General features: G+C 52.3%; 1 protein-coding gene across 3 annotated transcripts in view; it reads left to right on the forward strand.

Annotated features, from left to right (window-relative positions):
- The first annotated feature begins 9,933 nt into the window (after positions 1-9,933).
- MAP6 (microtubule associated protein 6) overlaps positions 9,934-13,387 on the forward strand; it is a 43,402-nt gene continuing 39,948 nt past the window's right edge. For all 3 annotated transcript variants that reach the window (XR_003927581.2, XM_030042839.2, XM_030042840.1), the window contains exon 1: positions 9,934-10,702. Coding sequence is in view for 2 of the 3 variants with exons in the window: in XM_030042839.2 (XP_029898699.1) it covers positions 10,014-10,702 (689 nt within the window). In the remaining variant the exon portion in view is untranslated. The remainder of the gene's footprint in view (positions 10,703-13,387) is intronic.

Genomic DNA, 13,387 nt, shown 5'->3' on the forward strand with positions numbered 1-13,387 from the left:
GTGGGTGTATGAGAAAGGAAATACTACCTCCCTTTCGCATTTCTACCTCCAAGCACGTTCATGGTCCGAACCTCTGCCTAGTCACATGCAAAGAGCTGCAATTTACTGGATGGAAAAAAATCAGAAATCTGGGGAAAAAATCCTCAGGGGGACTGACAAGCCTCTCAGGTAAACAAAGAAATCACCTCATGAGAGGCCTAAGAAAACCAAGGGTCTTGCTGTAACCAGGATACAGAATAATACCGCTAACAGGCTGAATTAAACAATAAGCCGATCCACTGCTAAAGCACCGGCGCGCATACAAAGGCGTCACTCGCTTGTCGAAGGGGCATTTCAAATCTCCGAAGAATTACAGAACAAAACTAAAAACAACCCTTGGCAAACACAAATCAGAGGTGTTAGCTGAAAAATAATCCCTCCTTTTTGTCAGGCCCTAGGAAGGTGCTGGGCTATGAGGAATTTACATCTGTTAGGCTCCATTTTCCAGAGTCGCTAGAAACAACAGGGCTCTGGTGAAACCCCAAGGGCTCTTTTCCTAAAGACACCGGTTGCTTTAATTGAGCTGAAACTGGCTTAGATCTCCCTTGAATCTCTCCCCATTCTTTGTCTTCTGCTGCAAATGTCAGGACCCTGTCTGCTTTGAGAAAGCAAAGGAGGCTTTTAACTCTTTCGGCTCTGTTGCCTGGAGACGAGATGTTTCCTGGTGAGAAACCACCAGCAATTTTCAAAATGCTGCGGGGAGATCAGCAGGTCCAGGGCTCCTGGTCTCCCTGGGCTGTGCAACCCCCAGCACGGTCAGGGAGGTGCACGGTGGGACCAAGGAGGGGAAAGTCCTTGCAGGGACATCCCTGGTCCAGGAATGATGTTTCAAGGTGTTTTCCATCCTGCAGTCTTACACTCACTAGAGTCCAGCCATGCCAGGGAGCTCGTTTGATTTTTGCTAGTGCAAAGGGTCACACCGGAGCCCTGGGGACACCCAGACACATGGGAAGCATTTTCTGCTCACAGAAATTGCAGGCTAAGCCCTGGAGCAGTTGTATTGCCAGTTCCCAAAGCAGTTCTATTGCAAAGAGTCTGAGCTATTTGCTTATGGCTTATTACGACAAGAAAAGCCCCGTGTTCTGGATTTATTATGAACGAATTGGGTCCTTGGAAGAGCTGACCAAGGAGTGAAGCAAGGCTCAGCTGGGTAATAAATATTTATGTCCTGTTCTTCTGTGGAAATGTCATTTGCTTTTTGACTTTCTACTTCCTTAAATCAGGAGAGAAAAATACCTACTTATGGAGGGCTTTGAAATCTTCTGCTTAAATTAGAGAGGGATCAGAGATTTCCAGACAGTCAGGAGGAGCCGAGAGAGATGCATCTCCCTGCTGTGTGTAGATAAAATAAAACCTGTGGCTTGTTTTAGGGAAGAGCACAGCCGTGTCTCTGAAGTACTAAACTAGCTAAGCAGTAGGTGACATGCCCAAATACTGAGCCCTGATCTCTACAGCCTACGTCCTGATACCCAGGTCAGCCTTATGCACGTGGTGGTCTTGGTTACCAACAGATGGTTGAACCAAGAGGTAAAACTGAGTGCTGCCAGATATCCTAAAGCCATTCAGGCTACTACAGACCTCATCCAGCCCCCAGCTGATCCTTCCCTACTCGGAAAGTGTTCAGGGCCCCTATATCCCGCTCAGCCTCCTCTGATGCTTTGGAAATGAAGAAGAAAGCAACCATGGTCAATATATTTCTTGTTCTTGAGAACTTTGTTGGTCTCCCAGGCTTGGGACAGGGCTTGTTTTCACCCACACCTTACTAGTGCCCACAATATGGCCAGGGCAATGATTCCTCACCCCATCTTGGCACTGGATCCAGTTTGGGCTCCTCAGTATCAGGCAGAACATGACAGATGGGAGTGAGCCCCGTGGGGCCACCAAGCTGGTCGGGGCTGGAGCTTGGGCTGTGGCTGAGAGCTGGGTGTACATAGTGGGAGTGATGGCAAAGAGGGTTTATACAGCTCTCTGCAGCTCCCTGCTGGGATGGTGGTGAGAAGACAGAGCTGGGCTCTCCTCAGAGATGCCCAGCGACAGGACAAGAGATGTCAGCCCAAGCTGGGACAAAAGAAATTCCTATAATATGCAAGGAAGCATGTTTTTCCCTATGAGGGTGGTCAAACCCTGGAACAGGCAGGGCGGAATCTCCATCCTTGGAGACAGTCAAACCTCACCTGGATGTGTCCATGAGCAACCTGATCTGGTTGGCCTTGACCAGGGAGTTGGAGCAGAGACCCCTTCCATCCAAACTCACTCTATGATCTCACCTGGCTTCCAGCTTCTTAATGTTGGATGCCGAAGTCCAAACTACGCAGCCCAGGATCCCTGCAGAGTCACAGCGGGGAACGCAAACCTCCGCAGTGAGGCAAATTGCTCTCTGCAAGTATTGGGATCTCTCCAAGGACAACTTTAATCTAGCAGATGGGGTTGAAGGGCAGGAACCTGAAAAGCCTATTTTGGCCCAGCTTAGCACCTCAGACTACACCCAAGCCTCAGACAGACACTCATTTCTCTGCGGGAAGCCATCTCTGAAGGTCTAACCTTGTTCTTTGCCACTCACATTGTCCTGCTCTGCTCCTTTTTTCTTGCTCTCTCTTCCTGTCACTATCTACATTCTGGCAGGGGAACTGCAGATGTGGGTGACAGTCGAAAAAGGTTGCATCCATCAGCTCTGGCCCTGATTGCAGATAGGTCCTGGCCTCATTGTGGTCAACCCCATCCTTACTAAAGGGTCTTGCTACTGTTGGAACATCCTTCACAACTCTTAACAGTCATGGGATCATCTTCGAGGACTGGAAGGAAGTAGAACCAAACCCAAAAAACAATCTCGTGATGGAGCTAGGCTGGTATAAAACCCATTAGGTCAAAATAGGAAGAAGGACTTCAGCTTTACAGTGACTTCACATGGGTCTGGGCTGGAAACGGAGAGGTGAAGAGTCATCCTGCCGCATCTGTGAGGGACCACCGCACCCTGCAGTGTCCTTCTTCTAGAAAGGAACTGTGCAATGGGTATTACCTTACATCGCGTCTGTCCTTGTAGTATCACAATCCCCTTCTTCTTGCTCTGGGGGAAGTGATTATATGGGATGGGAAGGATTTCTACTGGGAAATGAGAAGGTACAGATTTATTCCCAGGCTTTCTGTGTAACTTTCAGCAAGTCATTCAACCTCTCCCTGTCTGGACTTGGGTGATGATTTGCTATTTGAGAGCAATGATAACAGTGGAGAAAACTTCATGGGCCCTTAGATGAACCTCTCCATGGCAGGACCTACCCACCAAAAGGCTCATCTAATTTCTCCTGAAGCCTCATGTTTCTCTGGTGACTTTTACATTTTCCTTCTCGTGTTCTCTTTGCTGACTTGGGTTTCAGTTGTGGATAGGCTGGGGTGGACATTCTCCTTGGCAGCATCAGAGAGAGATCATCACTGAGCTGTGATTGCAGGGATGGCAGGGACCGCCCAGCGCTGATCACTAGTAATCCCTACAAGTCCTATGTTAGCATCTCCTGGGAAATTTTGCTGCTATTTAATTTACCCTGATTGCTTAATTCTCACCTCCATGGCTTTAAAACCTCATTTTTTCTCCATTATTTGTAAGATTCTCACCATTTCCTTATTTCCTAACATACTCAGGGGCTTGCACACATGTGGCCCATGATATAGCTCCAACTACATTCTCCTTGGCTTTTCCCTTCTCAGGTATTTATAGTCATTTATCCGATCTCCTACGGCTTGCGTTTAGCCTGGGAACATTAAGTTCCTTTAATCCCTTAATAGGTTGTCCTCTGTAATCCCTTTATCAGAGGCCCATGCAACTCCGTTGATCAATGTCCATCTCCAGGTAGGAGGAGGAACCCATAAAGCCCTGAGTCACCCAGCTGTAGGCTCTGCAAATCGCCAAGCTTTGCAAGTCAGCACGGTGGGGCGTGCTCGTGGGACTTCAGGAGTGGAGCAGGTTGCACATGGAGACCTGGCCACGCTCCAGGATCAGGGCTGAGAAAGCCTAACACGGGGGACCTGAAGGGATGTATGCAAGGGGCAATGCAGTGGCATGTACGGGAAGCTAAGACACTGCATAGCTGTCCTGCTTTGCCCTGCCAGGAGAAGATTTGTCATGGCTCCTTGTTGAGTCCCTTCTTGAAGCCCCACCATATGTAGACCCTATGGGACTTCATGCCCCGGCAGAAGAGCTGGAAGCTTTCTCCAGATCACTGCTCTTCTAATCATAAATAACCCTCTTTTTTTCCCTAAAGCCTCTCAGTCATTCATATGTACTCCTAGAGCTTCCCACCAAACTGATTTCCCCACTAGTGGGCAAAATTATCAGAAGGAAACTGAAGGTATCTTTTTAGTAGTCGTTCAGTGGTTCCTCTGAGCCCCATTCCTTCCTGACCCATCACTCCACCAGCAGTAAGTGTATCTCCCCTGCAACGTCCTCCTTGTTGGGGGTTGTCCCACCACACCAAACCTGTGTGATAGCATTGTACCAAGCTTGATCTTTGTCTGCCCCCAGCTCTGGGTAAGAGCACTGGTGTGAAAGAAGCCCATTTTTGCCTGCTGCTATTTTTTTTAATGCAAATTCTTTCAAAATGCAGTCTTTCAGATTTTACTCCCCCTTCTACCTGTTGCAAAATCACCTCTGAAATCTGGCTGGTTTACGCCAGTGATTTTTGTTACAGAATTTCATGTCTTTTACAGTACTTAAATTATCAGTTGAATTCTTCTTTTCATGCACTTCAATTATTCTCTTTATGCAGCGCTGATATGGATTTTCTTTGGCTGCAGTCCCATTTGGCCTTGAAGCACCTTCCCAACATATATGAATCATAAACAAAGTTGACAAGGAAAACAAGAACACCCCAGGCAAATCCTCGTTCCCAACACTTGTGTGTGATTATAAAAATGATTTAAGATGTGAGAAGCCACTAAAAAAAATCCCCTGTAAGTTGCCACCCGCAGTGTTGTCGTGTTCTCTCGTCCCTGGTGATACGTGCTGGGGACAGGAGCAATTCAGACAAGCGTCACTGGTGCAGAGATAATGCCTGCAAAGCTGGGCGAGTGCCTGGGACAGCCCTGCCATGGCAGGGGCGCAGAGCCAGCAGTGCCGTTGAAGATAAGTCTAGGTAAATGGAGCTTTCCAACATCTAACTGCGGTAGTGTGGAGTTGAACTCACTTCACCGGGGGTCTCCAGGTGTGGTCCAGGTCCAGCTCTGCAGCTGGAGTCTCATCTACCATTAGCCCATGAAGCTGATGTCCAGGGTCCCTCTATAACGGAGGAGAAAGGCTCCGAAGGAGTTATGGGGCTTATACCAGCCCCACCTTGCTATGATTTTTTTCTTCATTTTCACTTCATTACAGCTCTTGTCAGTGATCTCCTGGGAGCAATGGGGTGAGCTGCCATCCCTTTCCTCTGACGCTCACGGGGAGGTCGGTGATTAGCCAGGAGCCAGATGCCTCCCTTTGAGATGGCTACCACTGCATAGGGGTTTTTTTTCTAAATAAAACCACCTCCTCCTCCTATAAGGTCTTGTACTGAGCTTTGCCACACCATTCTACAGTGCCATAACATTATTTCTTACAATAATTGGTGGATCTGTGTGTACGGGAGGTGGGGAGAACGTGTACAGACAGCACATGATGACATGTCAGCTGGGGGTCCGAGAAAACAAGCCGATCCCTCTTCGTCATCAGATCCAGCAGAGAAAAACATAAATCTGGGCGAGCTCTTACAGCGGCAGCATCCACTCACATCTTCTGGGCAGTAAGCGTGCTCTTCACGCCATCACGAAACGCAGGAGAGACTATCAAACCTGCCCCAGGATGGTCTCCAGTATCTTAAGTTTGACTGAAAGGCATCCTGGCTTCATCTGAGGATGCTGGGAGAAGAGGATTCCCCAGGTCCCCTATTAATCAGCTCCCAAAACATCCCAGTTATCATTGCAAAGGGGGTGCTTGGAGCTATTCCCTGCCTCCATGCCAGCGGATCCCAGCATGGATGGGACAGGGAACCACTGCCTGGGGCGTCTACCCAAAGTCAATGCTGATTTCGGGTGCTGCAAAATATCGGGCTCGCTCTGCTTCACACCCCACCACGGTGCCCTTAGCATCATGCCAACTTTCGGGCAGGATTGTGCCCCAGACTGGTACACTCCGATGCTGAGTGACACTCGTGTCCTTGGCCATCCCCAAGACCAACGTCCCACCGACTGTGGCCTTTTCCCAGAAGAGGCTGGAGAAGGAGAAAGCTATTCCTGCTTTCTGCTGTGGTGGCTGTAATTTAAACACAGAGACGTTTTTATTTATTTAACTCCCTTCCTCTCTGAGAGAGGTTTGCAGCCAGCAAATCAATTTGGCTGATTAGAGCTAATGGATTTTACTTGACGTAAGCTATTAAATTATTTCCATAGCTGATTCCTGAAAGTGAATGAGCGGCCATGCTTCAAGATTTATATATAACTATATGTTTCACTGCAGGAGACGCTAAGCAATTTTTTCCATTCTGCAGCTTCTAACTCCATCCAGGTCTGCCTAATATCTGCAGAGCAGCGAAGAGTCTCCTGACACTGCAAAACCTCACAGAGCGGTTTTGCCCATGTCTTTTCTTACAAAAAAAAAAAAAAAAAAAAAAAAAAAAGTTGGGTAGTGCATGACCGAGCGTTTTTGTACGAGATGAGCCCAGGCTCTTTGCAGATGGGGAAAGCTGAGAGAAAGGTTCAAAACCACTTTGCGCACGTGGAAATCCCCAGTCCCCAAAGGGGTGCGAGGTGCTGTGCAAACCCCAGCGTGAAGGCACTGCTGGGTGCAGAGCGGGGACACCCCTTGGCTCCCAAATGGGAGCTGTTGCAATGGGTTCGTATGGGCTTGCACCCGCCAGGAGCACACTAATATATTACCTCCCCCTTATATTAAGAGCAATTAATTACACTAACAGGTCTTAATGCAGCAAACCCCAAAACAGCGACGCAGATGCAATTCAAAATGTTTTCTGCAGGAAACACCCAAGCGTGTGCAGGGCCTCTGTGGGCATCAGATCTCAGACCAAGGTGGGTTTTACGCCTTCAAAAATCACCGTGCCAGCTTTGAGATAAATGCAATTACAGAGAGTATTTAAAAATAAGCACATCCTTGAGGTCCACCCGCCGACAAGCTTGATCCCACTGCAATCTTTTGATTGCACGTCTTCCTTGCAGACCTTGGGTCACCATCGTAGGGTGATGCTTTTCCAGTTTTCCTTGTTGCTGTTCCCATATATTTCTTTTTTTTTTTTAATACCACAGTCCATCGGACGTAAAAAGGTATTTATCGTTGTCCTGTGCAGAAAGCAGCATGCGTGGAAATGCAGGGCTGGGGTCTGACACCAGTGGTTTCGGGACGACTCTCTCACCTTTGCTGCACGACCTGGATGAGCCGATGGTTTTAACTTCTGCAAAGGGAAAGTGCAGTGCAGCAAGAGCCACGTGCCCTTATAATATTGGTTCTAAAGGTAAAAATCGGCCTAAAATGTGATTAGCGTGTGTATCATGGGTGCTAAGGAGCACCCACCATGCTTACAAAAGCAATACACAGTGCATTGATGCCCCAGAAAATCGTGGCTCTGTCCCAACCTAGGAGATGCTCGGGAGCTTCCTAAATCTTTAATTATATTCACCCCTTTTAATTGCACTGGATGTAATAGCAGGGACAATATAATCCTTGGGGACAAAGCAATGCCTGTGTATAGACACCTCTAGGTGTCTTTTTTTTTTTTTTTTCCTCCAAGGCGGCTTTTTCATTCAGCCATCCCTATCAGTGAGGGCTCCAATCCCATCCGTACAATGGGTTTCCACAATTTACCTACAGGTAAGAATGAAATTAAGCAAATCGAGGCAAAGACAAGCAAAAAAAAAAAAAAGGAAAACCCAAGCCCTTAGGGTCCAAGACTCAATAAAGGGGATGCAAAACATTAGATTAAAGAAACAATCCCGGCAGGAGTAATCCTGCTTTTCACCGCGCTCCCAGCAGCTGCAGTCGCTGCCCAGTGGGAAGTGGTTTTTCTCGTTGTAATTCAGTATTGGAGTGCGCGGATTTTGGAGGCACCGGGATCACGGATTTTATTGGAGTTATGTTCCCTGGTGGAAATGGTGGCAGGGCAGCCACGCCGATAAAGACCCGCGAGCTTCGAATCTGGGGTCTTCTTCACGGGGCTGAACCAGAAGGTGGATGTAGTTGGGCTGAAAATGGACTTTATTGGGTTCGGAGGGTAAAGATGCAGGTGGAGAGGGAGGGATGGAGGATGGAGGATGGAGGGATGGAGGGATGGAGGGATGGAGGATGGAGGGATGGAGGGATGGAGGATGGAGGGATGGAGGATGGAGGGATGGAGGGATGGAGGGATGGAGGATGGAGGGATGGAGGATGGAGGATGGAGGGATGGAGGATGGAGGGATGGAGGGATGGAGGGATGGAGGATGGAGGGATGGAGGATGGAGGATGGAGGGATGGAGGATGGAGGTTGGAGGGATGGAGGATGGAGTGAAGAAAGTTGGAGGGGAGAAGGTGGAGGCGAGGGTGGGGAGTGGAGTACGGGCTGGGATTTGGGGTTGTGAATCCACCCTGGGAACAAGAATTAAGAGGCAGCCATCGGCCGGCCTTGCAGCAGACGGGGCTTGGGGGGCTTGGGTTGGTTTTGCAGCTGCAAGCCTGCAATGAAACATGAAAAAACCCAGCTGAAATAAATGAATAAAGTGTGTGTGTGTACGTGCACGGCTGTGCACGCGCGTGTGGGCTTGGCTTTAGCCACAAAAACCCCACAGGGAGGGGAAATGGGTTCAGCAGGCTGGCAATGCAACAGCTCGGTACAGATCTGTGCACGCGTGTGCGCACACGTGTGTATGGGTGGGAGGTCTGGGTCTGCGTGCACATATGTGCTTGCGCATCTGTACATCTGCGTGTATATGTGTATCGGCACACAAGTGCGTCCGTGCACATAAATGTGTGTGCAAATCTCTGCATGCGTGTCTGTCTGTAGGTAGGCATAAATGTGCACGCAAGCATGTATGTGTGCACACATATACATGTGTAAGTGTCTGTGCATGTGTGTGTGCATGCGTGTCCATCAATGTGCACGTATGTGTATGCATGTGTCTGTGTGTGTACGTGTACCTGAGGGCACATCTGTATGCAGGTACGTGTGTGTGCGCACACGAGTGTCTCTGTATATGTTTCACGTGTGTGTGCTGGGGTACACGCGAACATGTGTCAGCGTGCCTGCTTGCGTTCCTGTTTGCACGCGTGAGTGCACGTGTGTGCAAATGTGTATGCACGTGCGTCTGCGAGTGCGTGCATGTGTGAACATATTAGCGCGCGAGTGCGTGCATGAATCTGTGTGTGCAGGTGATTGTCCACGCACGCGTGCGAAGGCGTGCCGCTCTGTGTGCACGCACGCGTGCACTTGCGTGCGTACATTTGCGCGCACGAGTGTGCCCGCATTCGTGCATACGTGTGTGCATGTGTGTGCACGCACACGTCTCGCGTGTGCGCGTGTGCGTGCAGGTGGGAGCGTACACGTGCGGGCGCGTCTGCGTGCGTGCACGCGTTCCTGCGTTCCCACGCGTGTGCAGCACGCATGTGCGCGCGTGATTGCACGCGAGCGCGCGCCCGCCGATGTGTACGCGCCTGCGCGCGCTCGCGTTTGCGCGCGCGCGTTCCCGCGTCCCTCCACGCGCGCTTCCACGGGCACGCGCTCGCGCTTCACCCGCCTCCCCCCCCCCTCCCCGCCCCGTGCCACGCCCCTCCCTCGGCCCCGCCCACCCCCCCGCCAGGCTCCGCCCCCTCCGGCGCCGCAGGGGCGCGCTGCGCTGCGCTGCGCTGCGCGGGTCCCTGCGTGGGTCCGTGGGAGCGGGTGGGGAAACGGGCGCGGAGCGGGCGCGCTCCTTCGCTCCGGAGGTCTCGGTGGGGGGGGGGGGGGTGTCTGTGTGTGTGTTTGGGGGCCGCCATGGCGTGGCCCTGCATCACCCGCGCTTGCTGCATCGCTCGCTTTTGGAACCAGCTGGATAAAGCGGACATCGCCGTCCCGCTGGTTTTCACCAAATACTCGGAGGCCACCGAGCATCCCGCCGCCCCCGCTGCCCTCCCGCGCCCCGCCGCTCCCATCGATACCCAGCCCGGTGGGGAGGCGGCGGGGGAAGCGGTTCCCGGTCCCCCCCGGCCCGGCCCGGCCCCGCACGTCTCTCCGCCGGCCGATTCGGTGATGCGCCACGATTACAAACCCTGGAAGGTCCAGCGCCCGGAGCCGAGCTGCAAACCCAAGAGCGAGTACCAGCCCTCGGATACACCTTTCGAGAAGGAGACCCAGTACCAGAAGGATTTCCGAGCCTGGCCCATCCCCAAGCGGGGTGACCATCCCTGGATCCCCAAACCGGGACCTTCCCCCGTCCTCGCCTTGGAGCGCGCTTCCCCGGAGAAGCCGGCTCAAGAGAAGCGACGGAAGGTGCTCCTCGGGTCCGAGAAGAAGGAGGAAGACCCCGACGGGGAGGATGAACAGCCCAAAGCGCTGCGGGCCGGGGAGGGGAGAGAGAAGGGCCGCAAGAAGGCGGAGGAGCCGGGGGGAGGCAGGGCGGCCGCCGATGCTCTCAACAGGCAGATCAAGGAGGAGGTGGCGGCGGGGGTCAGCTCGTCCTACAGGTGAGAGACCCCCCCCCGGCGTCCCGACCCCCCCCCCGCAACCCGCCGGCTCCTCGCCAGCCCTTCTCCGGTCCCCTCTTGCCCGTCCCCGGGAGGGACATCCCGCCCTGGGAGTTGGGTGAATGAGGCTTTGAAATAGTTCGGGGGGGGGGTGTCCTTGAAATTCCCCACCTCGCTGGGTGTCGTTGATGGGGCGTGAGTGGGTGCCGTGCAGGTAATGAGTACGGGGGTCCTTTATATCGGGGTGGGTTTGCAGGAGGTTCGAGTCTGTTGCCCACCCCGCCCCGCCCCGCATCCCAAAATTCAGAGACGCCCACCACCTTGGTTTTCGGCAGGGAGAGGGGTTTGGGTCGCTTCCCCGGGACGTGCAAGTCGACGCCGGTCCTTTCCGAGCGCATCCCTGGTTGCCGTGATGCGGCCAACCCAAAGGACCAGCATCCCGACCGCATCGCTGCATCCCCAGGATCCCAGGCGCGGGTGGGGGCCCCCACCCGCGAGTGGGGTGCCCCACGCGTGACAGAGTCCCACGCAGCACCCCGGGCCGGTAGCATCCCCGAGACAAAGCATCCCGGGGACGTGGCGGGATGCGGGTGACACACGTCCTAGGCCGCTTGGGTGGGGCAGCCTTCGGATGCTGCCATGTTTAACGCAGCGTGGGTGGGGGTGGCACATCCCTCTGTCCCCCCCCCCATCATCCCCCCACCCCGGGCTAGAAAGGGGTGCCCTTATTTCACCCCAGAAAGAGACCCCCTTGGGGATTCGGAGCGCGAAAACTCCTTGCCGCGAGCTGCTGTTGTTATTTCCCTCCGGGTGAAGGGGTTGGATGCGTCGGGAATGCAAAACAAAAGTGATGGGGTGGCTGCCCTGCACGTACATTTGCAAGGAGGATTTGCTGCGATTGTGTTTTCCAGAGCTTTCTTTGGCAGAGCCCACCGCTGCCGAGGCCGGGGTGGAGGTGGCGGAGAGCAAAGCTGGGGTTTGTTGTGGCAAAAGTGTAAACGCAGCCTTTTTTTCTTCTCCCCTTACCCACGTGAATGCCGAGGTGTTTATGCCTTTGAATGATTGATTTTCTTCCCCAGGGAGATTTAGAGGTGACACCCTGCCGTCAAACAGGTAGTAAATTCATGCAGATTTAAAATGAAGCTGGGATTTGACTCCTCTGTCCCACCGGTGACGGTGTGACACGGCAGAGCTGGCGGTCATCCCCTTTCCCATGTCCCCGGGTGGGAAACGGTTCAAGCAGTGAAATTTTGATTTTTGCTGTAGTTCGGCGGCAGCTTTGGCTCTTGCTGGGGATGGGAGTGATGCTGTGGGCTCAGGTGCATCCAGGTGTGACGGCGGTGGTCGGCTGAGACGTGAGAAAATGGCCAGGGATTTTCAGGGCCTCTGTTTTGCGTGGATGAAGGGTGTGGGGAAAGGGTTTTCCAGAAGTGACACAGTCCTTTAATCTGTTTTGGCCAGCCGTGATTTTTGACTCAGCTTTTTGTCTGGTCATCTTCCAAGGTCTGGGCTTATCTCAGTGAGCGCAGGACTAAAGCAGAAAGCTGTCCTAGAGCTGAAGAACTGTTGTGTTGCTCTCTTCCGCTGGCGCAACGGATAATTAGACTTATTTACTTGCATATTTAAATGCAGATCGCTCACCCTACCGTCCCTCCACGTACCATCCCTCCTGTCTGCTCCAGCAAATTCATACGGCCGCTGTTGCAGCAGGATGGGCTGGGCTGGGTTTCCTCCCCGAGCAAAGGGGCTGGGTCAGCTCAGATGTCGAACCCAAGAGGAATTTGAAGGCTCCAGCCCTCCGTGTGTTGCTCCTCAACTTTCAGGGCAGCCTTAGGGGCTCTCTTTGCCCTTGGGTCCTTATCTGCTCTTCCATGTTTTTCTTCCTTGCAGCGTATTGCAAGAGAAGCGTTTGCTCTGACGCTCAGCCCTGGAACATAAGCGCCTCTTCATTAATGCATAAGTGATGTTGTGGCTAATTGTTCTCATTTTCCGTTCAAATTAGGCATCTCGTAAGTGTTGTTTATTGTTTGGGTTCATTTTAAAAGCCACATTCTCCAAATCCTTATTACTATCAAGAACCTTGCTGCTCACAGGAGTCCCTACTGAGTGGGTTTCGAACAAGGATGGAGACTCTGCAGCCTATGCGGGCAACCTTTTGGGCCACCCAGCAGCCAAAATTATCTCCTAGTGACCTTTTGCTACAGAGGAGTGAGGATGGCTCGCGTGGGGCTTGTCCTCCGTGGCTTCTGCTGGGCTTGTGCATGGATGAAGGCTCCCCAGCAGCAGGGGGAGATTTCCTTACAGTCCTCTGCCACCGCTGCAAATCAGCGTAATGTGATGCTCCAAGGCTGGGAAACAATTCCTTGATGAAACCAAAGAGCACACTGGTAATGGTTTTTAAACTCGCTCTGTCCCCCTGAGTATTATTTCCAGGTGAGGCAGCAGATGGGATAGAGTAAGCAACTAGCCCAAGGTCATCGGGAAGTCCATGTTAAAGGGAGGAATTCCCTTTTCTAACCTCTTTATACCAAGACAAATTAATATTGCAGAGACCATGTGCCTGTGACCTCCTCCCAGGTCTGCCCGGACCTACAGAGCAGAGATGATGCCTGGCGGTGATGGCCACGGAGGATGGAGGCTACTCCCAGCCCGAGGGATGGATGATTTGTTTGCATTAGCATTTGA

This window comes from Aquila chrysaetos, chromosome 19 (genome assembly GCF_900496995.4).
Source record: "Aquila chrysaetos chrysaetos chromosome 19, bAquChr1.4, whole genome shotgun sequence".
Taxonomy (NCBI): Eukaryota; Metazoa; Chordata; class Aves; order Accipitriformes; family Accipitridae; genus Aquila; species Aquila chrysaetos.